The sequence below is a fragment of the Nothobranchius furzeri genome, chromosome 3 (genome assembly GCF_043380555.1).
Source record: "Nothobranchius furzeri strain GRZ-AD chromosome 3, NfurGRZ-RIMD1, whole genome shotgun sequence".
Lineage (NCBI taxonomy): Eukaryota > Metazoa > Chordata > Actinopteri > Cyprinodontiformes > Nothobranchiidae > Nothobranchius > Nothobranchius furzeri.
In genome coordinates, this window is record NC_091743.1 from 46,864,544 (window position 1) to 46,892,327 (window position 27,784).

The window sequence follows — 27,784 nt, forward strand, 5'->3', positions numbered from 1 at the left end:
AAATATAATTTTACTTACTGAAAAAAATGAAGTGGAGACTCCTTGGACGCTCTATTAGTGCAATTAATGCCACAGCAAGTAATTTTGTCCAACAATTGCACAAAAAATATCCAAACAAGAATAAAACACAGAGACTCAAAATCCCGGAGCAGTTTCCAAGCCAGACCGAGGCTCTACTGAGGCCTTTCCACGGAGCTAGCTCTGTGGTCACGTGGGTCGGATGCTCATTAATTATACAGAATTTTAGGCTTTTAATACACTTAAACAGAAGAGTGAGAGAAAAAATGCACCCCCCTCAGAGTTGTCATGAGTGTAAACTAGATAATTTAAACCAAAAACATGTTTTGGAACCAGGCTGTAAACATGCTTATTTCTGCTGTGAAATTGGTATTTTTAACATGGGAGTCAATGAGGATTTGCTCGCTTCTGACACCAGCCCCCAGCGGATGAGGGTGGAACTGCAATTTTTGGTACTTCTGGGTTTGACTCAGTTTTAGAGCCGCATTGTGGGGGCTTGGTTATGTGCCATGGATTTCACATATGATGTCTGTGAATTTTAAAGACACATTTTGATGCCAAGAAAGTGCTTATTTAAGAACGGGCACAAAAGTTATTTTAGGTTGTGTGAAAATGAGTCCAGGACTACAAATGTGCATCACCAAATTGATATTGTCAAACCAGACACAGATAAAAGCAGAGAAAAAAATGGCTGTAAGTTTAGCTTACTGTAATATTTACCTTCCTCTAACTGTGACTGCTCTGCTTCAGAAGCAGACATGAGACGATTGACAGTAATAGCAATGAGACACGGCAGCAGTATTGGCTCCAATTATACAGAAGTGAGAGTAAACCACCTCCAGAGGAGTCAGTCACTGTGGTGCCCTTGTTAAAATGCACTAGTGTTGTTAGAGAGTGCAGTTTAGTTTAGAGTAAGATAAAGGGGACAGGTGTGTTCACACACTCATCAGGGGAGGAAAAGAAACCTCATTTTGTCATCACTTTTCTGGACAGAAGTTTAACCTCTTTTTGGTTTGGTTCTTTTCAGCTGATGTCCACGTCTTTGGGGTTTTCCGTTCTGACAAACAAACAATCTGTTGATTGGATTGAAAGTAGGAAGCACAGGGCCAACCTTTGCTCAGTACTGAGAGTGCTGACATTTGGCTGGGGCTTGCATGATCTGCACAAAATAATGACAGTTATTTCAAATGTAACTAAATGTGCTTGACTCGACTAAAGCTATAAACTCTTTAAATGTGTGCTCATTTTGGTTTTAGGTGTAGGCCCAGTTAAACTCAGCAGGAATACGTTTTGAACACTTAAACCTCCACACATTGTAATTATCAGCAAACCAAACAGAAGCTCTTCTCTATTTCTGTCTGACTGTAAGCCTCTAGTTTGTTGTGTCTGTGTTTACCTGTCTGTGTTTTGTTTACAAGATGAAAACTCTAAATATACAGACCAAGGGAACCTAAAAGTGTTTACTTACTTTGACTTTACTTTACAGTTGATCAACCTTTGATTGTTGTACTGTTTAATGTTTCTGGGACTAAATGAAGAACTTGGTTTGGATTAGAGGTTGACTGATATGGTTTTTTCGACTGCTGATACCAATGCTGACGTGCAGACGTCGCTGTCGGCTGATAACTGATATGCGCTGCCGGTTTTTTGGGCCTGCTTTCACGGCTGATATCTACACATTTTCCACCTCGTTTACATGACAAAATGTCACCAATAACAACATTAGATTCACAACATTTGTAAACTGGGATCAGTTTTGTGCACCATAGTAAAATCAAACATTTTCCTAGAGTAAAATTAATAAGCTGACCAAGTATTACATATAAAACAGGTACCGGTAAATAAAAACAAATTTCAGTTGAAACAAATGTTTTTGAGCGTTTATTAAGCAGGTGTTTTCTAGGAATGTAGACGTGCATTTATATAAAATTCATCAGCAGCAGCAGGCTGCCCACGGATGTGCCTGTTCTTAAATCGGCTTTACTAAAGCTGTATATTATCTGATGGTAAATATCAGGCTGATGTGTCGGTCCATTCTTGGTTTAAATCTGTTGGTTCTACCTGTGCTGCTACCAGCGCTATGAGCTGGTAAACACCTGGGATGAAACTGTTGGACTAGTTAGAATCAGATGACCTACAGGTGTGACTCTTTTGAGAAGACATGTCTTAAAAACTCAGCAGCATGAGAGTGATTCCTCTCCGCACAAAGATTTTGTCACCAACAGTTTGTGGTTACATGTTTCAGATGACATCCTTAACACTTCCTGTGTTTTTTCCTACAGACGTCAGAGGTGTGTCTGCGCCCAAGCCTCTCAAACCTCAGAGATCTCTCCCAGGAACACCCGTTTCCCTCTCACAGCACCCGGTTGACCTACGAACATCCATGGAGGAAAAATTCAAAGAGATTGCTGAGGTGAGACCTCAGAACAAAAATGGATTATTAACTTACTGAATTAAACAAACAATATCCTAAATAGGATTCATGGCACTGGTCCATCTGAACAGGAAGATTTCTGATTTATGTTCTGAAGGAAATCATGTGCTTACCCGAGTAAATGTGACAGATGGCATTTTGTTTGCTCTTGTGTTTTTCATCCATCACTGAGCTGATTTTGGTTTATGACCTCATAAATCTCCCACCCTATGTTTGAACCAGGACCTGTTCACACGCAGCATGGCAGAGAACGAGATGCGCAGCGCGCCCTACGAGTTCCCGGAGGACAGCCCCATCGAACAGCTGGAGGAACGACGGCACCGCCTGGAGAGGCAGATCAGTCAGGACATTAAGTGAGGAAAAGCAAACAAACACGGCTTACAGAGTGTCACTACTTATACGACCTCAAACAGATCCACAGCTCCCTCTCCTACTCTGCCTTCCTCTCACTTTCACTTATGCACACATGCTTATCAGCTTCCTGCGTGCTCGTTTGTGGGCAAACTAATCGCAGTCATCAGCTCATTGATGTAGCAGGAGTCTGACACCTGTTCCAGCTGCACATCGTCCACACACACTCTCACCGGGGAGCCATGCTAACTGCAGCCGATCATCGGGTGGTTAAGTCCCTGTTTACTGATGAGGATTTACCATCACTAACTGGTGTTAAACTTCTATGCCTGTACCTGAGGGTGTGTGTGTGTGTGTGTACACGTGTGTGAGAGAGGGGTTTGTTGGGTGTGCTCGTATCTGGTGCCTCTTTCTTTCTGTGCTTAATTTCTCTTCACTACCTCTGGTGCCCATCTACCCCTGCCCTTGCCCACGCTACGCTGCGCCTCTGCAAATCACCCCAAGGCTTGAGCCAGAGATCTTGCTCCGCGCCAAACAGGACTTCATGAAAATCGACAGTGCTGCAGACCTAGAGTGAGTGAGCTCCGCCTCAGAGTGATGGTGTTGTTTGCCCTAATGGTTGTTTTTTTATTTTTTTTTTGTTTGTGTTTTGATGCTGTTCTAAGATGAAAACCTCTGTTAGTGTTCATCTTTGTTCTGGTGTGAGTTTCTGGTTCATATCGTTCAGCTTGGTGTCAGGAATGCTCTGTAGATCTCCCGGTGGACAGCTGGGTTCTGAAGGACCACACCGTCCCCCTGCTGGTGATTTAGTTACACAAAGGGGTATCTGTTTTTCTTTTTGTTATCGCAGAAATAAACAAGTCTCTTAGAGTCAGAGTGCTAAGTAGAGCAGGTCCCAATCATTTCTTTTCTTCGTTAAAGTGAAAGCAAAATATAAAAGAATGCATTTAGTTTAGTTTTGCTGCAGCTTCTGTTTTTGTTCCTGAAGCCGTTTAGTCATGTTTAGTAAAGAAAGTTTTTTCCTTTTCGAACAAAAACGAACGTCTGTTTGGGCGTGCAGCAGGGAAGCCACGGACTGGTGAGTGAAGAGCATCTCCTCGCTTGGTGTAACTTTAGAGACCTTCTGTTGACACTTTAGAAACGGGAAGGCGTTGCTATCAGACGTTTAGATGTTCATGAGAAGGTCGGAGGCTCTCCAAACAGAAGATCAGCCCTGATAGATGGTAACAACTAAAACCTTGAAATATCCAGTCCAGCAGGGGAGCTTCAGTTCTGCTTATGACCTGAGCTCTGGTGGTTACATGTGTGTATATAAATGTCAGGTAATTACCACAGCAGCTTCATAGCTGATTTAAGAAGTGTCAATAGTGTCGATTCGCCCACAGAGCAGTTGCAGGGTGCACCCACGTCTCTAGTCAGCATTTGTTTTTAATGCCTCCGTCTGTTTCTTTTCATTAATCTTTTCTTCTGACTGACTTCCTCTTTGATCTAAACTCTCCTCTTTGCATCTGCATCAGGCTGATGATGGACAAAAGCCTGGACGTTGTTGATGTTGGCTTTAAGGAGCGGGAAATACTGGTGGAGAGAGAGTACCAGCGGGTCTCAATATCTGGAGAAGAGAAGTGTGGGGTATGGATTTAAAATAAAAGGTGCTTAAAAGTACTCCACACCAGGAAAACCAGTTCCACTCACACTTATCTGTGTGTTCCAGGTGCCCTTCACTGACCTTGTAGATGCTGCCAAGTGTGTGGTGAAGGCCTTGCTCATCAGAGAGAAGTACATAAACCGCTCCATGCAGACGTTTTGTAAGACCACAGCTCATGCTCTGCAGGATCTGGGGACAAACCCTCTGGATTTGGGGATTTATGATGACGTAGCAGAGACACCTGTAGATGCTGGTAAAACACACACAGCCAGTCAGAAACATGCATGGTTTAAGTCACAAGTGTAACTGCTGTGCTGCTGGGAGAAGTCATGTTTTTTAGTTGTTACAAAGTTCCTTCTCTATGTTGAGGCAGATTCAACCTTTTTCATATCTTTACATCATTTTCTTGAGCCTGTATGTGCTAAAATGACCCTTTATAGAAAAGTCACTCAGACCAGAATACCGCACTTGCAACTTCAAAGTGACGGGCTGCCACCTGTTGGACTTAGAAAAAAATGAGCTAAAATACCTGGCACTGCAGTCTGGTTCCAGCACGTTTCCTTCATGGATCATGGACTAAGGCTGCAGCTATCAGATATTTTAGTATTCGAGTATTCTATCGAATCCTTTGTCGATTAATCGAATATTCTATTTGACAACGTTTCAAGTAAAAGACTGTGGTCTGCTGCTAAAAACATAAAAATTAAAACAACAAAATTAAAAAAAGGCTCAAAATATGTATTATTATTATTATTATTATTGGTGTTGTCTAGTTCCTGTTTTCCCAGCTGATATTTATAGTTAATAAATATTTTACGGAACAAATTTTGGCTAATCTTTCATTCACATTTTAGGTTTGTATTAATGCCTCTCATCTTGGTCAAAAGAACGTATCTAAATATCTCCGCATATGATCAGTATTATGTAATTATTTCATTAACATGTTCAGCAGTAAGCTACTGGAAATGCTAATAACATTTAATTTCTACTGGTAACAATATAATAGGGGCATTTACAGGTTGGCAACGTAATCCAGTCTAAATTGTATTCAAATATAGAAACGTTTGTGAATTACATGCTACACCGGCTTGCCAACTTCCTGCTGCGGTGTGTGAAGCACACTCGTAGGAACAACCCAGACTCCAGGTAGCTGCAGCATCTCTGCCCAGCACTGCTGCAGACATCCACACATAAACGGGATGGTGGGGATGTCTCTTCTTCTTGTAGAGTTTAGTTATTCACAACCATCACGTTTTTTCTGAATGTGATTGTGAGCGTGCTACACGCCAGCTTAGCATTAGCAATTCTGCTCGTAGTTTCACTCTTGATTCCAAACTTTGGACCATTTCTGTCTTTTACAATGGGTTGTGTCTTTGCTGGTTTTTCTGTTTTCCTCGACAGCACCTAGATAACCATGTAGTGTACCAGTAAAAGGTTCACACTGTGGTGCACACATGAACGAAGCTTCATATCAGTAAAAAATGAATGGAATCATTAGAAGATTTGCTTCAGCCCTATCATGAACACAGCAGATTTTTTTCATTTAGTGATGACCCACTCCTGTAGACACTAATGGAGGGTGTGGAGACATTTCAGCTGTTAGATGAAGGTAAAAAAAGAACAAACGCACAGCGAGGAGATGGGTTTCATTTTCAGTTTAACCACGGAGAATTAATAATGGACACTAGGGGGTGCTAAAAGCAAGCAAAACTGCCAAGTGTGCCTTGAATTCTAGTTTTGTTTCTTATAAAAATGAGCACAAAAAGACCTAATTTCTCTCTCGATGGTACAATTATCCAAGCTTTCTGTGGTTAGTTTAGGACAATTAGCAGTGTATTTTAAGCCTTTCATTTATTTTATTTCTGAAAAGTTGTCATTTAAAATGGGGTTTTGATGAACATTAACCTAGATCTAATGATCTATTTAAATAAAAACATTCTTGGCAACAGAACTTAATCACTGGCCAATTCATTTATTTTTCCAGATGCTCCTGTTCACCCTCCAGTTTCAGAGACGCACCCTTATGACAACCAGGACCCCAGCAACATGCCAGCAGATGCAGGATACGGATGCTTGATGGTGGGCGGAGTCATGCACGTCTACAACAAGAGAACCAACATGGATAAGTAAGTGTTTGACAGCGATGCTCCAAAACATGACTGCTTTGATCCACAGCAGACGGATTTTCATTTTTCAGGAGCACAGAGCTCGACCTGCCCTATCCTGACCTGAAAGAGTACATCGCAGACATGACCGTCATGATGTCCCTCATCATTAACGGACCAGTGTGAGTGTAACTTTGATACAACCAGATGCTTTTAGTTTCCTCTAAGTTAAACCGCTCTCTGCTTTTGTAGGAAGTCTTTCTGCTACCGCCGCCTGCAGTACCTGAGCTCTAAGTTTCAGATGCACATCCTCCTGAATGAGATGAAGGAGCTGGCAGCTCAGAAGAAGGTTCCTCACAGAGACTTCTACAACATACGGAAGGCAAGAACCAACAGCTGCTGGAAGTCTGTGTGAAGATTTTCACATCCCGAAGTGTGTTTGTCATCATTGTTCGTTTCTATCTCGACTCCAGGTGGACACTCACATACATGCGTCATCCTGCATGAACCAGAAGCACCTGCTGCGATTCATCAAGAGAGCCATGAAGAAATACCCCGACGAGATCGTTCACGTGGAGCAGGGGCGTGGTCAGACGCTGAGAGAGGTTTTTGAGGACATGAACCTGACGGCGTATGACCTGAGCGTAGACACGCTCGACATGCACGCGGTGAGAAACGCGGGACGAGTTATGTTAAAATCCATCATCTGTGTTACTCGTTTGGTGGAGATGAAAATAGTATTTGTCTTTTAGGACCGAAACACTTTTCATCGGTTTGACAAGTTTAACTCCAAGTACAACCCCATTGGAGAATCCATCCTCAGGGAGATCTTCATCAAGACGGACAACTATATTGAAGGGAAATACTTTGCACATATAGTTAAGGTGGGGATCCTTAAATAAAGAGTCCATCTCACCTAAAATACCCTCACGTCTAAACTTTTACATCCATGCCGGTCTTTGTTCAAACAGGAGGTGATGTCTGACTTGGAGGAGAGCAAGTACCAAAACTCTGAGTTACGGCTGTCCATCTATGGTCGCTCCAGAGATGAATGGGACAAGCTGGCCCAGTGGGCCGTCAACCACAGAGTGTACTCCGATAACGTGCGCTGGCTCATCCAGGTGCCACGTCTGTTGTGAGTTCATCCACAATCCTGATTGGTCTCCGACTAGCCCTCATTGGCCAGTTTAGTTGTAGCCTTTCTCTAACAATGTTATTCTCAAATGAAGAAATACATACAGGAAAAAAGCCAATTTTGCATCTGAAACCATATTAAGCCGTTTCACTCAGTCCACCAGAATTAAACGCTGCTGCTGTAGAACCTTTTGACAAAAGTTTATATATATATTTTTTTTTTCAATTATGTCTACAAAGGAGGATCAGGACCACTGGAAAAAAAATAATTGTTAATTCTGAGAATAAAAGTCATGAATCAAAAATTTCAATTGGGATTCTAACTTTTAACAGAAATTCCTCACCCATAAATTTCTAATGTCAGAGATTTGTTTGCATTTTTGAAAAACTACCATTTTCTATAGTTGGGTTTTAAAATGTAGAAAAATAAACATTTGCAAAAGGAGCGTGAATATTTATATCTCCTGGATGTTGATATTTGCTGGAAATTACTTAGAGGTCTGTCACTGAGCAACCACATTTTAATGATCATTTCTGATAATAATCAGAATCATTCATGCAGGCTGAACATGAAAATAGTCTCCTACACCTATCTCCTGCATTAGCTTCTGATAGACTGAAACTCAAGGATTTGAAAAGCCTGACAGATATACGCCACACTCATCTTGACTCCTGTCAGGGAAGGCTGTTGTTGGTTAAGAGGCCAGGAAACAGCCGAAAGCGTCTTGGCTAGTAGAAGCTAACTGTTAGCATTAGCAACTCTGCCACACAGCAGAACTCCTTCAGGCTTGTGTTATTTGTGGAGATAAAGCATCAATGTCGCAAAGCAAACGGGAGTCAGTGGTAGAGACGCGTTGCTGTTAGCCAATCAGAGGTGAGATGTCCATACATCAGGAAATAAGACTTCAATCCTGTCGGCCGAAGCTACTTTCTCCTCTGGCTGAGTTCTCTGTGCTGAAACAGGTGCACCGGAGCTTTTTTCACCAGAGTACGACTTACAATGCATCCATTCCTACTAGGGACCACTGCACATGGATTAAAAGTATGAGTGAAGGACCTCTCTAAAAAACAAACCGATGAAAAACGTTACTGGTGCTTTTATTGTTGTCCTGTTGAGGAAAGGCATTGCAGTTATTCCATGAAAACGCTGAGAAGCTGATTCAACTTGCACTTTTTATTATATTTACACTTAAAAGCACAAGTTAGTTTTTTCTTTCTAACTTCATTTTAAGCCGAATTTATTAGGAGCCATTGTGGATGAACCAAAGAGCAACTTGTGGCTCCAGAACCGCGTGTTTCACACCCCTGGTTTAGCCAGATTTTAGATCAGTTTAGACAGTCTTTCAACTCAAAACGTGTATCTGGACCGGTGGACAAAATTCTCTCTGCACATGTCAAAGGTTGGCTTAAAGCACAAAATAAAAATTACTCGTTTTTCTTTTTCAAGTTGAAATATCAGCAGTTTTTTTCCTCCACTCATTCATGTTCACACCCTCTTCCAGTGACGTGTACCACACCAAGAAGCAGCTAGCTAACTACCAGGAGATGCTGGAGAACATCTTCATGCCTCTGTTTGAGGTCACCATCAACCCCTCCAGCCACCCTGAGCTGCATCTCTTCCTGGATCATGTGAGTGGGCCACCTGACCTCACAAGACATCCAGATTATTGATCAGCCGCCGCCGACTCTGAAGTCTGTTCCCTCACAGGTGGTGGGCTTTGACAGCGTCGACGACGAGTCCAAACCTGAACACCACATTTTCAATCTGGACAGTCCCCTGCCAGCAAACTGGACAGAAGAGGACAACCCGCCCTACTCCTACTACCTCTACTACACCTACGCCAACATGACTGTGCTCAATCACTTGCGAAGGTAAACAGGAAACTGCAGCTCTTCCTTGTTCTTGACAAACATGTCTGTCTTCTCCTCTGTCTGATTTACTGTGTTTACCTCAGGCGACGGGGCTTCCACACGTTTGTGCTGCGACCTCACTGCGGCGAAGCTGGGCCGATCCACCACCTGGTGTCAGGTTTCATGCTGTCAGAGAACATCTCCCATGGGCTGCTGCTCAGGAAGGTCAGAACACCACAGGGCACATTGCTTACAAAATACACATTGGGGAAAAACTAGGCTCTTCCTAAGTTTTCCATGGAAACAATGGATTTGGATCAGTGGGAATGCATGCAAATGATAAGCAGGGAATCTGGCTACAGGTCTCCCAAAGTGTGCAGTAGAGTTCTGTAAATACAGGTCCTTCTAAAAAAAATTAGCATCTTGTGATAAAGTTCATTATTGTCTGTAATGCACTGATAAACATTAGACTTTCATATATATTAGATTCATTACACGCAACTGACGTAGTTCAAGCCTTTTATTGTTTCTAATATTGATGATTTTGGCATACAGCTCATGAAAACCCAAAATTCCTATCTCAACTAATTAGCATATTTCATCCGACCAATAAAAGAAAAGTGTTTTTAATACAAAAAAAGTCAACCTTCAAATAATTATGTTCAGTTATGCACTCAATAGTTGGTCGGGAATCATTTTGCTGAAATGACTGCTTCAATGCAGCGTGGCATGGAGGCAATCAGCCTGTGGCACTGCTGAGGTGTTATGGAGGCCCAGGATGCTTCGATAGCGGCCTTAAGCTAATCCAGAGTGTTGGGTCTTGCGTCTCTCAGCTTTCTCTTCACAATATCCCACAGATTCTCTACGGGGTTCAGGTCAGGAGAGTTGGCAGGCCATTTGAGCACAGTAATACCATGGTCAGTAAACCATTTACCAGGGGTTTGGGCACTGTGAGCAGGTGCCAGGTCGTCGTGAAAAATGTAATCTTCATCTCCTTAAAGCTTTTCAGCGGATGGAAGCATGAAGTGCTCCAAAATCTCCTGATAGCTAGCTGCATTGACCCTGCCCTTGACAAAACACAGCGGACCAACACCAGCAGCTGACATGGCACCCCAGACCATCACTGACTGTGGGTACTTCACATTGGACTTCAGGCATTTTGGCATTTCCCTCTGCCCAGTCTTCCTCCAGACTCTGGCACCTTGATTTCCGAATGACATGCAAAATTTGCTTTCATCTGAAAAAAGTACTTTGGACCACTGAGCAACAGTCCAGTGCTGCTTCTCTGTAGCCCAGGTCAGACGCTTCTGCCGCTGTTTCTGGTTCAAAAGTGGCTTGACCTGGGGAATGCGGCACCTATGCCCCATTTCCTGCACACGCCTGTACACGGTGGCTCTGGATGTTTCTACTCCAGACTCAGTCCACTGCTTCCGCAGGTCCCCCAAGGTCTAGAATCGGTCCTTCTCCACAATCTTCCTCAGGGTCCGGTCACCTCTTCTCGTTGTGCAGCGTTTTCTGCCACACTTTTCCCTTCCCACAGACCTCCCACTGAGGTGCCTTGATACAGCACTCTGGGAACAGCCTATTCGTTCAGAAATTTCTTTCTGTGTCTTACCCTCTTGCTTGAGGGTGTCAATGATGGCCTTCTGGACAGCAGTCAGGTCGGCAGTCTTACCCATGATTGCGGTTTTGAGTAATGAACCAGGCTAGGAGTTTTTAAAAGCCTCAGGAATCTTTTGCAGGTGTTTAGAGTTAATTAGTTGATTCAGATGATTAGGTTAATAGCTCGTTTAGAGAGCCTTTTCATGATATGCTAATTTTTTGAGATTGGAATTTTGGGTTTTCATGAGCTGTATGCCAAAATCATCAATATTAGAAACAATAAAAGGCTTGAACTACTTCAGTTGTGTGTAATGAATCTAATATATATGAAAGTCTAATGTTTATCAGTACATTACAGACAATAATGAACTTTATCACAATATGCTAATTTTTTTTAGGACTGGTATTCACAGTTGGAGATTTTTGGAGAGAGTAATGTCCTGGGGAGATGAAGGAAAAGTGTCTGGTGATTGTTTCCTTTAATCAGTTGTAAACATAAAAATGTGACTATTAAAATGATTTATTATTTTGCAGAATTAAAGATTTATTATCTTAATGAATCAGGTTTGTCCATAATCGGTCCAAGAACAAGAATTGTAAATCGGTATTGGCCCTCCAAACCAGAGCTGGTGCATTTTAAATAAATGTAGAACAACCTTTAGCTCTGGTGGTCTGAGTCAGCAGTGGCCCAGAGTCCCATCGCAGCTGGTGCTGTTCACACACGGACCCTACAGCCGATCCTGTCTACTCTTACCTCAGACTCAGAAACCTTTTGTTTAAACCAGCAGATTCAGCATGATTCAGACCTCACAAAGGTTGTTGCAGCAGTAGTTTGTTTACTAAATTTAAAGTCATGATCTTAAAATATCACTGAAAGGTCCAAACTGATGTTTGAACGTATACATAAAGTTACTGTGGCTGTGTCCAAGTCAGGGGCAGCGTCCTTGTGAGGACCTGTCCCACCCGGTCCACTCGGGTCTTCCATCGACCTTCTACAACAGGAAGTGAGCGGCTGTGAATATTGACAGTCTAGCTTTCAAATTTATTCTCCCTATTGCCCCAGCATTTGTCGTGTCGCCTAGCAACGTGACTACACTAAGTAGAAGTTAAGACTTCTGGGATGGCCGACGAAGATTTTCATTTGTTTTTACCAAAAAATACATTTAGAGAGCAAGTATGAGAAAGGCTTAAGAACCCAACCTCTCCAAACTTAAAAATGTTGCACCAACTGAGTAATATTATACCAACATTTATAACTGTAATCCTCTCCTGCGTCTTCTGCTGCCATTGTTACAAGCAGGGATGTGTATTTTTTAAATTCTGGCGATACGATACATATCACGATACAGGGGAGACGATACAATGTATCACGGTATATTGTGATACATTCAGTCCGACGTCACAAGCAATTTTTTTTACTGGATTTATTGTAAGAATGTTCAAGAAACAGTCCAAACTGATATGTAACATGTTTAACATGAGGTATCAGAACCATGATGGAGGGTTTTACATTTCAATGGTGGAAACAAAACCCATTGCACACTGCTGCCAACTAGCGGGTGGCGATTGAATTGCACAAAACGAAAAGAAAATACACAAAAATTTGCATGTAAATTCTTTCAAGAATTAGATACACGGTTTTTGAATATCGATGTAATAATCGCAGGAAAAAAATCACAATATATTGCCATATCAATATTTCCGATACACAGCTTTTGAATATCGATATAATATTGCTGGGAAAAATATCACGATATATAGCCATATCGATATTTTCTTACATCTCTAGTTACAAGAACAAAAATCTCCCGTTCCACCAGCTATGAATCCTGGGATAGCCTTGTGCCAATAAGGACACTCCAGACCCCTGCATGAAATCCAGGGAAAGTATTAGGACTCTTTTGAGGACGCATTTTGAGTATCCTTTGATTTTGAACAGCCTTGTTGCTTTGCTGTGATGTCATCAACCTTAAAATGCAGCCTTGGAGGGATGTAGCCCCAGAATTCAGACTCATTCCATTTCTTAGAGCAGAAACAAAACCTTCTTCTCCCCCTGACAGAAGTTCAGATGCTCCTGCTGTAGCTGAACTCACAGCTGTCTCTGTCTCCTCGTCTCAGGCCCCTGTTCTTCAGTACCTGTACTACCTGGCCCAGGTGGGCATCGCCATGTCCCCGCTGAGCAACAACAGTCTGTTCCTCAGTTACCACCGCAACCCGCTGATGGAGTATCTGTCCAGGGGACTCATGATCTCGCTGTCCACTGATGATCCCCTTCAGTTCCACTTCACTAAGGTCAGAACCAGTTTATATCAGCTGTGAAGATTTAAAACGTTCCAACACATCTGTGTTGTCCTTCCTACCAGGAGCCGCTGATGGAGGAGTACAGCATCGCAGCTCAGGTGTGGAAACTCAGCTCGTGTGACATGTGTGAGTTGGCCAGAAACAGCGTCCTCATGAGTGGATTTTCACACAAGGTAAGCTAGCCGACACGTCTTCATGTATCGAGCATCAGCTGGAGGTTCAGTCGTATGATCCGTCCCAGTACAGCCAGTCTCATGAAGCTTTTTAACCTCCAGGCTAAAAGCTACTGGCTCGGTCCCAGTTACTACAGAGAGGGTCCTGAGAGCAACGACATCCGCCGCACCAACGTCCCTGATATTCGTGTGGCGTACCGCTTTGAGACCCTCACTGAGGAGCTTCACCTCATCACCCACGCCGTGCGCACGGAGGAGCTGGAGGAAGGGGACTCTCTGACCATGGGTCCCCTCCCTGGACAGCGCTGAATTCCTCCTGTGGACTGGACTCTGTGGGCCGCTCAGCACCACGCTGAGCACACGTGATCCCGGCCTTTGGCCTCTGAAACCCCCACCAAGCATCAGTTTAGAAGTTTGCTGCACTTTCTATTATTCAGCTACCAAAAAGCCAAGTTACACCACATGACCTTTCATTTCCTTTGTGCTGAAACAAAAGCAGAAAAATGGCTGTTTTCTCCTTTTTGTTTCAACATTTAATGTTATTTTCTGTAGTTTTTTATCACATGTTGAGTCTGAATCAGCTTCAGGTTGTTTTTATGGTTTAGCAGCAGAGAAATGGGCAGGTTTCACTGAGATCCTGTGTGTTTACGCTGATTAATTACACTAGAATACACTGTCTTGTTATCATAGTAGCACATTGGGATCAATGTTTGCACAGCAGCAAAGTTTCTGAAGGTTTTGTACTAAATCAGCCAGGTGTGATGCTTGGTGTGGTCTGAGATCATAATTTGCTAAATTGCACATTCAGACGTGTTCTCCTGTGATTCTAACCAGACACAAACTCCACAACCTTCAAGTTTTAAATGTTTATTATTATTATTATTATGGTTTTCTGAAACATTCCTCAAAGCAAACCAGTTCTTTAGCTGCAAAGGAAATAATTCCCTGGGATTTAAGAGAAATGTCGAGCACAAATAAATGTGTTTGCGTCGCCGTGGCTGTCTAGCAACACCTGCATGACTGGTTTCTGTTTCTGTGAACAAAGTCAAAAATAGCCACAGGAGTGCTTGCATGCACTAAACTGTCTATAAGCACCAAGCTAGATCTTCACAGTGCCTTTTCATTTCTACCAGAGTGCTGCACGCCCCTCAACTTGTCGGTAAACTCCCACGGCTAGCTGACGGACCCAGAGCGCCGTTTAAAGTAGCTTTCACCCTCTGATCTGTTTGAGGGTTTCTGCATGATCTGCATGACTCATGGGTGCTAGGATGTTGTTTACACAAAGCTGTAATGTAAAGCATCTTAGTTGGTGCAGGTCTGAAATCAGTTCTTAGTCCTGAATCGTTTTTATGCAACAAAATAAACAGATTTGAATTCAGCTGGCCGTGGTTCCGTGATGTTTCTGTGGACCTCCTTCAGACCTGATTGAAGCTGCGCCTCGAGCATTTACCACCCTCACGTCATCACTCAGCACATCCTCCCGTCAGCTTCCAGCCGAGGATTTTAGTCACTGAATTGTATTTGGGAAGACCAGCTGTAAGTTGTTAAAGTGTGTCAGTGTTTGCTTTAGAGGATAAAAGTCAGACTTGTCGCTTTCTAGAGTCCTGCATCAAACTCTGAGAAACCTACGTGATTGTTGGATTTAATCTGAGTAGAGGTGAGAAGTTTTCCATTTTCAGTATAATGATGTTAAGGATGCTAACGCTTGTTGTGGATGAGCAGAGTGTTATGAAATAGTTTTATAATCTAGTTTAACATAGATGGTCTTAATCTCTGCCTGCTCTGCCTGTTTATTACTAATATTATTATTATCGTAGTCATTTCCTTCTTGAACTCTGTGTTTTTTTGACTACTCTGATGCAAACAGACATCCACGAAGCCTCTTCGTTTAGAAGTCACTGACTCGTGGAAGACGACTCTTATTCGGGTTAAAGAGTTAACACGTGAACGTTTTGTCTTTTACATCCACCACTCAGAGCGTCCTACCTCATAAACACTCTCATACTTGTTGGTTCTTTTGGTTTTCCTCAGAATCGTCAGTATTTCATTCACAGCAACAGATTTATGACGTTATTTACCGACTTGTTTAGAACGTGTTGAGAAAAAAATTATTTTCCCATTAAAAACATTTCTATTGTTTTCAGTTGTGAAAATGGAGCAAAGCAAACATTATTCAGTTATTTTTTCAACACATTTACAGTAAACCGCGCATAAATGTATATCTGATTTCAGCTTTAAATGTAAAACATGTTTAGTTTTGATGATTTTCTTTCCTCTGTGTTTTATTTTTTAACATGAAGGTTTTATTTTGAGGCGGACGCTTGATAATCTGCAGCCTTGCTGTTGCTTGACCTCCAGCCTTTTACAGACTCTGATCACGTTTGTGTGTAGTGCCAGAATAAAAGAATAAAGCGTGTTCATCCACCCAACTTGTGCCAGAAATGACTTTTATTTACACAGTGATTACAGAGGCGTCCAACATGTGACTGGGTGACACAACTGACACTTTTCTTTGGTGCAATAAACCTGTTTTGATTTAGAAAAAAGTGACTTTGCAGTTTGTAAACTTGTTTATTCTCCGTGTGAATCATCCCGTTTCTGCTCCAGTCTCCTCGTCTCTTAACTGAGGTCCTGAGTGTTGGAACAAAGGTGTGATGAGTGTTTACAGCAGCTGCAGGCTGATGCTGGACGCTGCTCTGTGACTTACCGCCATGGCCGACTTGACTGCCTGTAACTGGAAGAAGACTCGTCCTCCTTCCTCTGGACACAGCGTCTTCAGCTCCTCTCTGCTCATCCCCAGCAGAATCGGGCCACTGAGCACGCCAAGACAGCGCACAGTGCTGCAGGGGGACACGCTGGGTCAGGTGAGTTCACGTGTAACGCCATCAGACTGGGCCGTGAGCTGCTGGACCCAGTCTGACCATAAACACTAAACTTAATCAGCTGCTGCAGCTGTGAAACTGGGACCAGTTAGTAAAATGAAACCAGTTATTCTTGTTTTTCTGTAAGTTTGTTTTGCAAATGATCACTTAAAGCAAAATAAAATGGTCAACAGAGAAAGAAAGCCTTTATTTCTAAACATAACTGATGTCTGTTTATTAGTCTGTTATAAACAGTGATGACATCATAACTTTTGATCAGAGAATTTTGAGTTTTCATTTAAATACTTAATAAAATAAATAAACCATACATGCAGCTCTTGTTCAGCTGTTTTTCTTATCATTATTATTGTTATTAAACTTTAAAGTCATTATTTAATTGGAACATTTTCTCTTATCAATTTCGAGGCTATTATTTGCGACACGACTGCACTAGAAACCCTTGCAGTGAAAGGTTTGTGACCAAACATCCTTTATTTTATCGGTGTTGTTGAAATTAAACTGATTAAAAGAATCTGACAGATAAAAACTTAAAAGTCTCACTCACATTTGGTTGAAGCCCTTGTCCTCCAGCCAGGCTTTCACCTCCGGTGGTTTAGATCTCTTCGTGAGGACAGGGAAAGTTTCCATTTGCTGAGGAAATAAAAACATTGATTTTCCCTTCAGCTTGAAATGTCAGGTCTTTGGGTTTCTGCTTGTGTGTGCTGGAGCACCTGGTTGGAGTCCTCATCAGCAGCCTCCAGGACCTGGTTGGGGACGTATCCTTCCTCTCCTCTGCTGTTCCTCACTTTCCACCACTGCCTGGACTTGTCCAACAGCTGCAGACAAACCAACGCTTGTGAGGCTCACTGGACTTTTCATTAAAATGTTAAAAACAAACCTAAACAGCTGATCACCTCAACCACTTCTCCTCTCCTGACAGTGAGCTCTCTGTGGTTTCGTGAAATGAAGTCATGCTTCACTCTCATGTCACTTAGTTTTAACTGGTTTGGGCTGAAAAACACACAAAGATCACAAATCTGGAGCTCCTTCAGGTCAGACCAGAGCAAAATTGGTGTGTTTGTGTGTACCGTTCATTCTGTGGAGGTGGTGGAGGCTTCTGCTGAGCACGAAACTGCAGAGAAAGAAAAGAGTCACTTTTTATTTTTCTGGCCTAGAATTAAAGTGGCAGTAGAACGCTGTTTAATTACAAATGGAAACATAGCTTTGAGTCTGTATATAACTTGTGAAACTTTGTTGGGGCTCACAATGACCCAGAAGCCCTGTACTGACCAAACTCAAACCCATTAGCCCTCCATGGCCCAATCCCAATAACCGCACTGCGCTCTATTCAATTCAATTCAATTCAATTTTATTTATATAGCGCCAAATCACGACAAGAGTCATCTCAAGGCACTTCACATAGTAAACATTCCAATTCAGGTCAGTTCATAAAGCCAATCAGAAAAAATGTTTCCTATATAAGGAACCCAGCAAATTGCATCAAGACACTGACTAGTGTCAGTGACTTTACAGCAATCCTCATACTAAGCAAGCATATAGCGACAGTGGAGAGGAAAACTCCCTTTTAACAGGAAAAAACCTCCAGAGGATCCTGGCTCAGTATAAGCAGCCATCCTCCACGACTCACTGGGGATCGAGAAGACAGAGCAGACACACACACACACACACACACACACACACACACACACACACACACACACCAAGTAATGTTTCTATGGTTACATTGTGATTTCTTAGTAAATATTCTATTTGGCGAGAGATAAACTTTATTGTATTTATCCTAGTGGATCTATAATTAAACGGATAAACTAGCAGTAGCACATCCAACATCAAGGAAAGCAAAAAGTTATTATCAGGAGAGGGAGAATGTTTAAGTGGTTAGCAGCAGTGTGCTAGACGATGTTCCCCTCCATGAGGCCACCACAGCTCAGCAGAACATCATCTACGGTCTTCTGTCAAGTGCACTTGAAAGAAGTGCACATTAAGGCTTCGAGTGCGTGTTACACAAGTGTGCAAATAATTGCCGAATTGGGACAGTGAGCGTACCGTCAGGAATCACAATGCATGTCATGATTCTGGTCGCTGTGCTACTTAAAGAAAAAAACTTTAACAACTTTCAAACAAACAGTTACTTGAAATACATTAATTGCTGCTTTGTCTAAAACAGGGATTCCCTAAGTGTGGTGCAGGGGTGCGCGAGCTGCCGCTGGGGGGTGCGCGAGGTGAAAAGTGTAATGGCTGTGGAGCTCAGAGAAGTCTGTCATATGTCACCATTAGCGTAGCCAGAAACTCGTTTGTGGGTGGGCCTAAGAAAAAATTAGTGGGCCCAATAAATGTAATTGAAAACAAGTATATTTTGCGTGTGTGTGCGCGTGTGTGTGTGTGTGTGTGTGTGTGTGTGTGTGTGTGTGTGTGTGTGTGTGTGTGTGTGTGTGTGTGTGTGTGTGTGTGTGTGTGTGTGTCCTCCGCATGTGCCCTAGCTTCATAATAACAATGCGCCGAGCTTCAGCACTCTGGCCTGCGCACGCCGATATGTTCCGTATTTGATCATTTTTAACGATGTTGGAGGAATCTGAAGGTGGTGAGTCATTCTGGCAGATTGTAATTAACACCCTGTCTCATGCAGGTGTTCTGACATTGTAAACCTCACACACAGAACATTGTGGATGTAACTAAATAAATCAAGAAATGATTCCCATTCAGGCTATTAACAGCGCGCTGAAGATCTGAAGTTCAGAGTGCGTCTGTCAGAGGTCCAGAGGTTCCAGCGGAACCACGGCTCACGGGTGCACAAGTGAGCACATCTGGGCTGGGCAGAAGTAATTTTACAACACTGGTTTAAATAGCGCCAGTAACGAGACACAGTGACTTGAGCGGCTCATGGAGCTGTGCCGCACACACACACACACACACACACACACACACACACACACACACACACACACACACACACACACACACACACACACACACACACACACACACACGCGCAAACTCCGGCGCGCCGTCAGACTGAAGACAGAAATGAGCGCTGCCTCCTCTGTGATAAAAACTTTTTAGAGGTTTTATAACAACATTTTTCATTCCAGGTATTTTGGGATGACGTATTAAAGTCGGGTCCGCTCCAGCCAGTGACTCCTCATGAACCTGACCACATCTCATGTTACTGCAGCATTTGTTGTTCCAGTCCGCGTGGCAGCGGATCGCAGATTCAGCCACACCATAAAACAGCAATAAGTCGGTCTGAGGCAAAAGTGAACCTCATGGCTAAAGCTTTTCCATCTTTTCCCCTATAGACATTTGATTACGCACAAGTAGGTGATCAGCTCAGGTTTACGCAGAACAGAAGAAAGGAGAGCACTCTGGCCGCACAGGTTAACTGGAAAACTGTTAAATTGCATTGTTTATGTGTTACCTGGGCACTCTAAATATTTATTTAAAATTAAATCAAAGGAAATTGTAATGGTATCGAATGTTTATTAATTACCATTAAAAAATGAAAGTGACGGGGAAAAAGGTCGATCATATTTTTTTTAACCCTGTCTGTTTAGCTTGACGTCTATATATATATATCCATGCCCTGATGTGGGGGCTTGGGGGTGCGTCGACATGGTCGGGACATAGAAGGGGGTGCGCGGCTAAATAAGTTTGGGAACCACTGGTCTAAAACATTCAGAGCATCAATTAATCATCCTAAAATGAACTACTTTCATTAGAAACTACATATTTTCAGAAAAGGCACTTGAATTGTTTCTTTCGCAGCAATGGATTGTGGGTAATACCCTTCACCCAAATTCACATTGATGTGGACTTGCTGTTCGATGGCCCCACAACACTACCTGAGACTGTGTGTGTGTGTTGGGTGTTTTTTTTTGGGGGGGGGTTCCAGAACATCCTGGAATGCGAGTGCTTCAACAACCTTCCTTTTCTCACTTCCACAAGGACGTTAGCAGTAGCTCAGCAGAACACCAGCAGTTCAGGCTGGCGCTGGCAGTAGCTCGACCCATAGCGTTGTTCTGCCGTTAGCATTACCGAGGACAGTGTTTATTAATTCCAGACACTGAAGTGGGTTGGAACATGCAGATGTAAGCAGGCATAGCTTGCTTATTAATTAATAAACCAGCTTTTCTCAGACTGCTCCGTCACCTTTTCAAGAAAACTAATTTGCATAGAGAGCAGCTCTGACGTTTTGGTTTGCTACGTTGAACCACCCAAGCTGCCTTCATTCAGCTGCAATATCAATGTGGCTTTACATTCTACTGCTCCTTTAATGAGATCTAATCATAATTAGAGATTAACCTGACCTGTCCATTTGGGCTCAGCGCTGCAGCGGGTGGAGGTTTGGTGAACTCTGCTGGGGGTGGAGGTCTGGTGAACTCTGCTGGGGGTGGAGGTCTGGTGAACTCTGCTGGGGGTGGAGGTTTGGTGAACTCTGCTGGGGGTGGAGGTCTGGGGCTCGGAGCAGGGCGTGGACCCTCCCGTCTACTCGCTGGTTGTCTCGGTGGAGGTGCAGCTCTTACTTCAGGAGGCTGCCAGCCATCGGAGAACATCAGGGTGTACGTTGGGATGTCCTCATCATCCTCTGGCCATTTAGTACTAGTTACATCACCACATTAAAATATGACAATCATATCATAAGTATCTGAAACCATCTGAATTAAAGTATAAGAGGCATTTTCATACCTGGGGATGTTCCAGGGATCACCCAGAGACTGCCACAGCTGATCCTCATCAGGGGAAGCCTCCTCACTCAGAAAACGGATACACTGAGGAGTCAGCAGTGGAGCGATGATGGTCGAAGCCAGCTCCTCAGAGCAGTGGGAGACCACCTGGATGACCTATCTGTTAGGGGTGTTGTGATGCACCTATGTAACTCTGCTGAAGCAGGAGGAAACTCATAGCCTCCTAACTCTATTCATGCGTCCCAGACTGATAATAAACCAGTTAATTATCATCTTTAGGCAAACTAAAATATTGATTATTAAAGCTTTAGACTGGCTGTAAAAGGAAGGCAGTTACTCACAAAGTTTAAAGAGCTGAACAAAGAGTGGACCAACACCGGAGCGCTGGGATCATTGATCTTTCCGTTGAGCTCAGCCTGTGGATAGACGCACATCCGGAGTGTGAACAGAAAGCACACAGAGGGAAAACGGCTGCGTGGAAATAAAGCCACAAACCAGAAGGTTGAAGCCAGACTTGATTTTATGAAGAGATTCTGCAAATTCTTCATTAGGAGGCATCCCGTCCACTCCTGTATGCATAGTAAACATGGACATCGGTGTTTGGTAACACGCGTGTTGTTCCAAAATGCTTTTGTAAAATTGACCTTTATTCTTTTTCTTCTTCTTCTTCTTCCCGTTTTTAGCAATGATTGCTGCAACTTTTTCCATGAAGATTTCCACATCGTTTACAATATGATTCAAAATGTCCTGCAAGAAAAGAAATAACCAGTTGTAGCAATGCCCCTCTATTTGTAGATGATCATAAAAATGAAAAATGTTTTCAACTGAGCCATGCTCACCACGTTCCTGTCCAGCTCTGTGTATGCACGAGGAGGAGGGGGCAGCGGCGACGGCTCTTTCTTCCTGTGAGACGATGCTTCCTTCTCCTCCTCATCCTCGTCCTGACGCAGATCCAGCTCAGGCTCAGGAGACTCACTCTGTCCTGCACATTTAAACCAAACATGAAACAAATAAATAAATCCACTAAATTTGACTGACACCTGAATGTGTCTGGAGATTTCATGGTTCTGACTCTGAAGCACGGAGGTGGCAGTATCAAGTAAATCCAGAAGTTTCCAGAACAACTGACTTGTATGAGTAGGTTTATCTCTTTCAGTCAGCCTGTAATTTATTGCGCTTGACCTAAATAGCTCTAATCTCTGAATTATTTGATATAAAATTGTTTTTTCGTGTGTAAATGTCACCATTTTGTGTCCGCCGCGGAGCCAGACAAGCTGCAGGTTTCTGATTGGCTTCTTTCACTCCCTCATGTCCTCCTGTAACTGATGTTTTGCCCCTTCAGAAAGTTTTTAAAAAGTTGTTTAATTACTGTAAATAATCCACGAGTTCTGAGTTATTCCTGCTTTTACTTTACCTGAGGTGTGAAGCTTCTCGTCCCTCTGACATCGCACGTGTTAAATCCCTCTGAACAAAATCAGCCTGGAAACAGCAGCGTCTCAGACGTGGTGAGAGGTGTATGTGTGTGTGTGTGTGTGTGTGTGTGTGTGTGTGTGTGTGCGTGCGTGCGTGCGTGCGTTTGTGTGTGTATGTGTGTGTGTGTGTGTGTGTGTTCTCACCCTGACTTCATCGCTCTGGAACATGAAGATGGTGGTGGTCCGTTTCTTCTTGTTCTGAACGGAGACAATGAGCAGGGAGTCAAACAGGCTCCCATCCAAGACGGCGATCAGGTCCTGGACGTCTCTGAGGGAGATGGTCTCCAGCTCCTCCTGAGGAAACACAAACTTTGAGTGTTGACATGGAAACTGCTCTCAGCGCAGAGATTCATTCCAAACCTGAGTGTTCATGTTTTAGGCCGTTACAGTTATCATCAGCTGTTTCTATAAACCGTGCCACTGTTTAACTTTTTCTGCCAGATGTTTCTACATGTAGGAGATGGGATGACTTAAACTGCTGGTTGAAGTTTTGAAGAAAAACTTTCCAAATAAAAGATGAAAAAGAATGTTTGAAAGAAGTTGTGGACCTAATCCTCTGAAGGTGTGATCGTTCTGAACAACCTGACCATAAACCAACAGGCAACACTAAAAATACAGAAAATGAACTATTTTATACAGATTTGGTCCCAGATAAATGTCACATGACTGCTTCAGGTCATCCTTCAGCAACACCTATAACCCTTTTTAAGCTCCTCACCAACAAAAAAGCAGCAAAACTTTTTATCTTTTAATTTTTTAATTAATTTAAGAAAGTCAAGGTAAAAGTATGGAAGCTCATTCCTGCCAGTCTATTGAACAAAAATCTCATGTGTCATAATTATGAGATAAACAATTGCTTTTATCAGAGTGGCAGGAATCGCCTTCCATTTAAATATAAACAAACTAGGGATGGACAATATATCGGCATCAATGTCGGTATCGGCCGATGTTACTCATTTTATAACACATCGATATCGGTTCGACAAATAAAACCAGGCCGATATTAACAACTGATACGTTTTCCATCTCGTCTCCATTTGTTTGCCTTTTTCAGAGGGCGAGGGAGGTGATGTGTGGTTGTTTAGTCATGTAAACAGTGAATGAAATCCTCTCAGAATGGTAAATGTGTGTGTACATAATAACGTAAATTCAGCTTTAATCATTTTCATTCCATACAAAATCTGCTAATATTGGTATCGGCCCAAACGTTTCATATCGCTGCATCACTAAAATAAACAATAAAAAAATACCGGAAAATAATGTTTCAGTGTTACTCAAACATCCCAAGGGTTTTTTATAGAATTTATTTTCTTTATTTGTTTTTTGTTTTTTTATTTTGTTTACTTTTCATTTGATTTGGGGGCGTTTTTCAATACCATTAGGACAAAAACCTGCTCCACTACGTGTTTGACATTCCTGTTGAAAGATGAAAGCATCATCTGTGTTTTTGTGATTCATATTGTTCCAGATGTTAGGGTTTGGACAGCAGACAGACTTAACACCTAGAGTTTTGATTGCAGAATAAGTGAAACGGTTTATAGAAATGTGAGGATTTGTTTCACACAATGCAATTTTTGTCCTGCTTTGTTGCTTCTTTCACAGTTTTCATTGTGTAGCGGACGCAAATTGATGATTTTTATTTGCTATGACCAGGAAGATGTAATAGTCTATATAAATATTAAATATTAACCTGCTAGGTATTTATTTTAATTATTCAGCAGATTCTAGGTTTTAATTCAGAAGATCTATGTTCTTTGCTTTTTCAGTGATCAACCACACTTTGTGTTATTTCAAGAAAGAGTCAGGTTTATAAAAGTAAGAATTTATTTTACTAACAATTTAAAACATGACTAATTAACTAAGCATTTACTGTGAGTGGATGTAACTAAACGTGATGAAGGAACCTATGCGTGAATGTGATGTCAGTCAGAGCTTCCTTATCAAAGTAAGCTGAGTTCTGGTGAAAACAATTTGGTTTGCTCTAAGCTACAAAGATGTTATCATCAGAAGAACATCAGACGCGATCTGTCACGTCTACTTCACCCGTTTTTGAGAGACCCTGTTGGTGGATCCGAAAGTCACAAGGGTCGGCTGACCTCTGGCACCGGAGGGCTGTAGAATACCGTGGTACCGACTCTTCAGTCCAGAGATGTCTCGGGTCACAACAGCTGGATGGAACCGTGCGTCTGGCGGACTCTTAAGGAGTCTAACAACATCAGCTTTGTTTCTGCAGGAACTGTTTGCTCATCAGCTTTGCAGGTGCAAAAAGGTTTTGACGAAGTGTCAAAATCTTTGATGGTTAAAGAGGTCTTGCTACGGGTGGCCGGTCTGAGCGATTCTCTAGAACTGTCGAACCACTCAGGATGATCCAGTTTTAAGGATTTGATGTTATGACTTGCACAGCCAATCAGAGGCTGACAACTTGGGAGATGTTACCAAGACAACCCAGAAACACACCTTCTTAATACGGGATGTTCCGACTGGTTGAAAAGTCTATATGTGTTGGAGTCTAACTTAACTGTACTTGTTATTGTGTGAGTGCAGGTGTGAGGACTTTGTTGTAAAAACATGAACACATGGCAGTCTCTGTAGACATACATAACATAACATCCATTCAGTGAGCACAGATTAATGAAGCATTTCATTGTACTATAATTTTGAAAAGTAGTAATAAACAAATGTTTATTTAATGATTATCTAGATTATAAGTCATGGAAGAAGTTCTTATTGATTTAGGAAATCATTCTTGATTTTAGCAATTGATTCGAGCTGGAGGTGTTCCTTCTGTGGAGGCAGACAGATGGGACCTTGGGAAAGAAAGTTATTGTTTATCTTTCAGACTTGTAGAGTCTGTGAGCTGGTATGAAGGCGGGCTCATTTAAAGGGAACACATGCAATGTTGTGTCTCCTTTCTGACCAGGTGTTTGAATAGATGTCGAAAGGTCAGACTGTACCTAAACTGACCATTGCTGTACGCTACAATTGCCTGATGCAGACAGGTCAAAGGCCAGGGGATCATTTGTCTGACAGTTAGCAAAATAGCTTGTAAGCCACTGTGTGGATGTAAATGATAGTCATTCGTTGCTAACATGTGAAATAACGTGAAATCGTGCACAGTGGTTTTTTTTTCTTCTCCACAATTTAACCAAAACTGCACCATCACTTCTCAGGAAAGAGTTTATTCCTCCAAAGGATTCTAGGTCCATGGTTCTGACTGGCCCAGGCCTTCCACCCCTCATACCTTTGTGTCTATGTCTGTGAGCAGCAGGTCGTGGTCCCTCAACTCCAGCAGCATGGTCTGACCCCAAACCCGGCCCATGTGATCCAACAGCTTCAGGCGCTCCACGCAGTCTCTGATGTTCCTGAGATCCTTCCCGTCCAGGTCACAGGTGAACAGGTGCTGCAACACACGCCTGTTAAACAACCTGGAGCAGAAACGCTCACACACACACACACACACACACACACACAGTTTTGCTCCTACCTCCACTTTGTACCGAACCTTCTGCAGCATCTTGTTCATGGATGCTGCGTACTCCATCCTCTGCACTGTTAAACCAGTCAAACAAAAACATTGAGGGAATCGTCACCACTACACGAGCTTGATTATCCACAACAACTCACAGTAAATAGATTTAGCACTCGGCTTGGATATGTTTGAGATTTGTGACGAGGTCTCATCCAGCATGGAAACCCCACTGTCTCAGGGAGAGAAACAACATCAGAGTTCCTGAATGAAAAAGGAAATCGCTTAAAGCTGTGAAACACAGACTTGGACTGGAGGGATCCGGTGAAGCTGCTGGTGTCGAAGCTGAAGGGACTGTTGCTCCTGGACATCCTGTCAGAACACACCTGCACATGAAGAACAACACCTCGTGCTCGTTTAAAGATCGGTGCTGTTCCTACATGAAGATAACTGAACTTTTTACAGGAACAAAACTACAAACCCATCGAGAGCTAACATGTATTTGTGTTTATCGTCACCTGGAGACAAAGATCAGATAAACAAAGACGTCTTCATGTGGCCGCTGCAGTCTTCGTACTGAGATTTTACCCTTTAAACTGAACAAATGTTCCACCTAATTCAGAACTTCTTGAATTTTGTGAATAAAACAAACAGTAATATAATTTCGTTTGGCACTGAGTAATCCTCAGACCTTCAAACAAACTGTTACCATAAATCAAACGTCCCTACCTTTAATCCGCAATAGCTGGGTCCTTCTCGTCTCTTGTCCCGCTTGTTTTTTGTGTTTTAGAGCTTCAGTTCAGCTCCTCGACAATGTGAACCCAGAGCTTCCACAGGAAGGAGGAGGAGGACAAAGTCCTCCAGCAGGAACTGAAAATTATGAGTGTGCCGTGTCCTAGAGAGGGTGTGAGTCTTTACTGTGGCATCACAAAGGTTAGGCGATACTGAGGACATCGCCTCACCCTCGACTTTCCACAACATTAAAACTCATTTTATTACATTTTTCTGACTCTAAGATAAAGAGCAAGCAATAAGAAGAAATTTAATAATTGATTATAAAAATATAAACAATACAAAATGTTAGTTTATAAATATACAGACATATATATATATATATATATATATATATATATATATATTTTTTTTTTTTTCTGCTGTCGGTTCCTGGTTCATATATATATATATTTATACGTATATGATAAATGATCCGTACGTGTAAAGCGCCTCTCAGAGTAAGGACTCCAAAGCGCTTTACACTACAGTGTATCATTCATCCATTCACACAAACATTCACACACTGGTGGGGATGAGCTACAGCTGCCCTGGGGCGCACTGACAGAGGCGAGACCCACCTTTTTAGCTTAGCTTTTAACTGATTACTATTTATCTAGTCTGTTTAACTGTATCGCTTGTCGTATTTGTTTATTTATATATATGTATACCTATTTATCCATTTTACTTAATTTAATTGTTTTATTTACATCTTAGTGTTTTTATATGATTATGTTTTCTTTTACTATCTTTATAATCACTTTTTATCAGTTACTTTCTATCCATATTGGCTTTTGTTATTTTACAGTTATATATTTTAATCCTCAAGTGTTTCCTCTGCGGAGCCCTCTGCCTTGGGGCCGGTGGTCGGCGGCGGCGGCCGGGGCGCTCCTCGGG

General features: G+C 42.4%; 2 protein-coding genes across 8 annotated transcripts in view; one reads left to right on the top strand and one right to left on the bottom strand.

Annotated features, from left to right (window-relative positions):
- The window catches only part of LOC107385751 (AMP deaminase 2), a 43,373-nt gene extending 27,330 nt beyond the window's left edge, over nt 1–16,043 (top strand). For 6 of the 7 annotated variants that reach the window (XM_054749032.2, XM_015959846.3, XM_015959847.3 and 3 more), the window contains 17 exons: nt 2,301–2,431; nt 2,675–2,805; nt 3,308–3,376; nt 4,321–4,432; nt 4,515–4,701; nt 6,433–6,574; nt 6,646–6,735; nt 6,806–6,935; nt 7,027–7,221; nt 7,306–7,437; nt 7,525–7,688; nt 9,190–9,316; nt 9,396–9,559; nt 9,643–9,763; nt 13,259–13,432; nt 13,504–13,614; nt 13,717–16,043. In XM_054749032.2, the coding sequence (XP_054605007.2) occupies nt 2,301–2,431; nt 2,675–2,805; nt 3,308–3,376; nt 4,321–4,432; nt 4,515–4,701; nt 6,433–6,574; nt 6,646–6,735; nt 6,806–6,935; nt 7,027–7,221; nt 7,306–7,437; nt 7,525–7,688; nt 9,190–9,316; nt 9,396–9,559; nt 9,643–9,763; nt 13,259–13,432; nt 13,504–13,614; nt 13,717–13,923 (2,387 nt within the window). In that variant the 3' untranslated portion in view covers nt 13,924–16,043. The remainder of the gene's footprint in view (nt 1–2,300; nt 2,432–2,674; nt 2,806–3,307; nt 3,377–4,320; nt 4,433–4,514; nt 4,702–6,432; nt 6,575–6,645; nt 6,736–6,805; nt 6,936–7,026; nt 7,222–7,305; nt 7,438–7,524; nt 7,689–9,189; nt 9,317–9,395; nt 9,560–9,642; nt 9,764–13,258; nt 13,433–13,503; nt 13,615–13,716) is intronic. The other variant, XM_015959845.3, reaches the window with a different exon arrangement.
- Nucleotide 16,044: 1 nt separating this feature from the next.
- eps8l3a (EPS8 signaling adaptor L3a) lies at nt 16,045–27,000 on the bottom strand. The gene is made up of 20 exons (XM_015959849.3): nt 26,846–27,000; nt 26,423–26,502; nt 26,275–26,348; nt 26,135–26,199; nt 25,892–26,050; nt 22,795–22,944; nt 22,593–22,657; nt 22,423–22,514; nt 22,018–22,160; nt 21,823–21,925; nt 21,674–21,747; nt 21,520–21,594; nt 21,180–21,325; nt 20,801–21,092; nt 17,564–17,607; nt 17,390–17,486; nt 17,207–17,311; nt 17,041–17,126; nt 16,322–16,454; nt 16,045–16,245 (listed from the first exon to the last, which is right to left on the bottom strand). The coding sequence occupies exons 2-20, from the start codon at nt 26,485–26,487 to the stop codon at nt 16,234–16,236; spliced, it is 1,980 nt and encodes a 659-aa protein (XP_015815335.3). The 5' UTR covers nt 26,488–26,502; nt 26,846–27,000; the 3' UTR covers nt 16,045–16,233.
- Nucleotides 27,001–27,784: the final 784 nt, after the last annotated feature.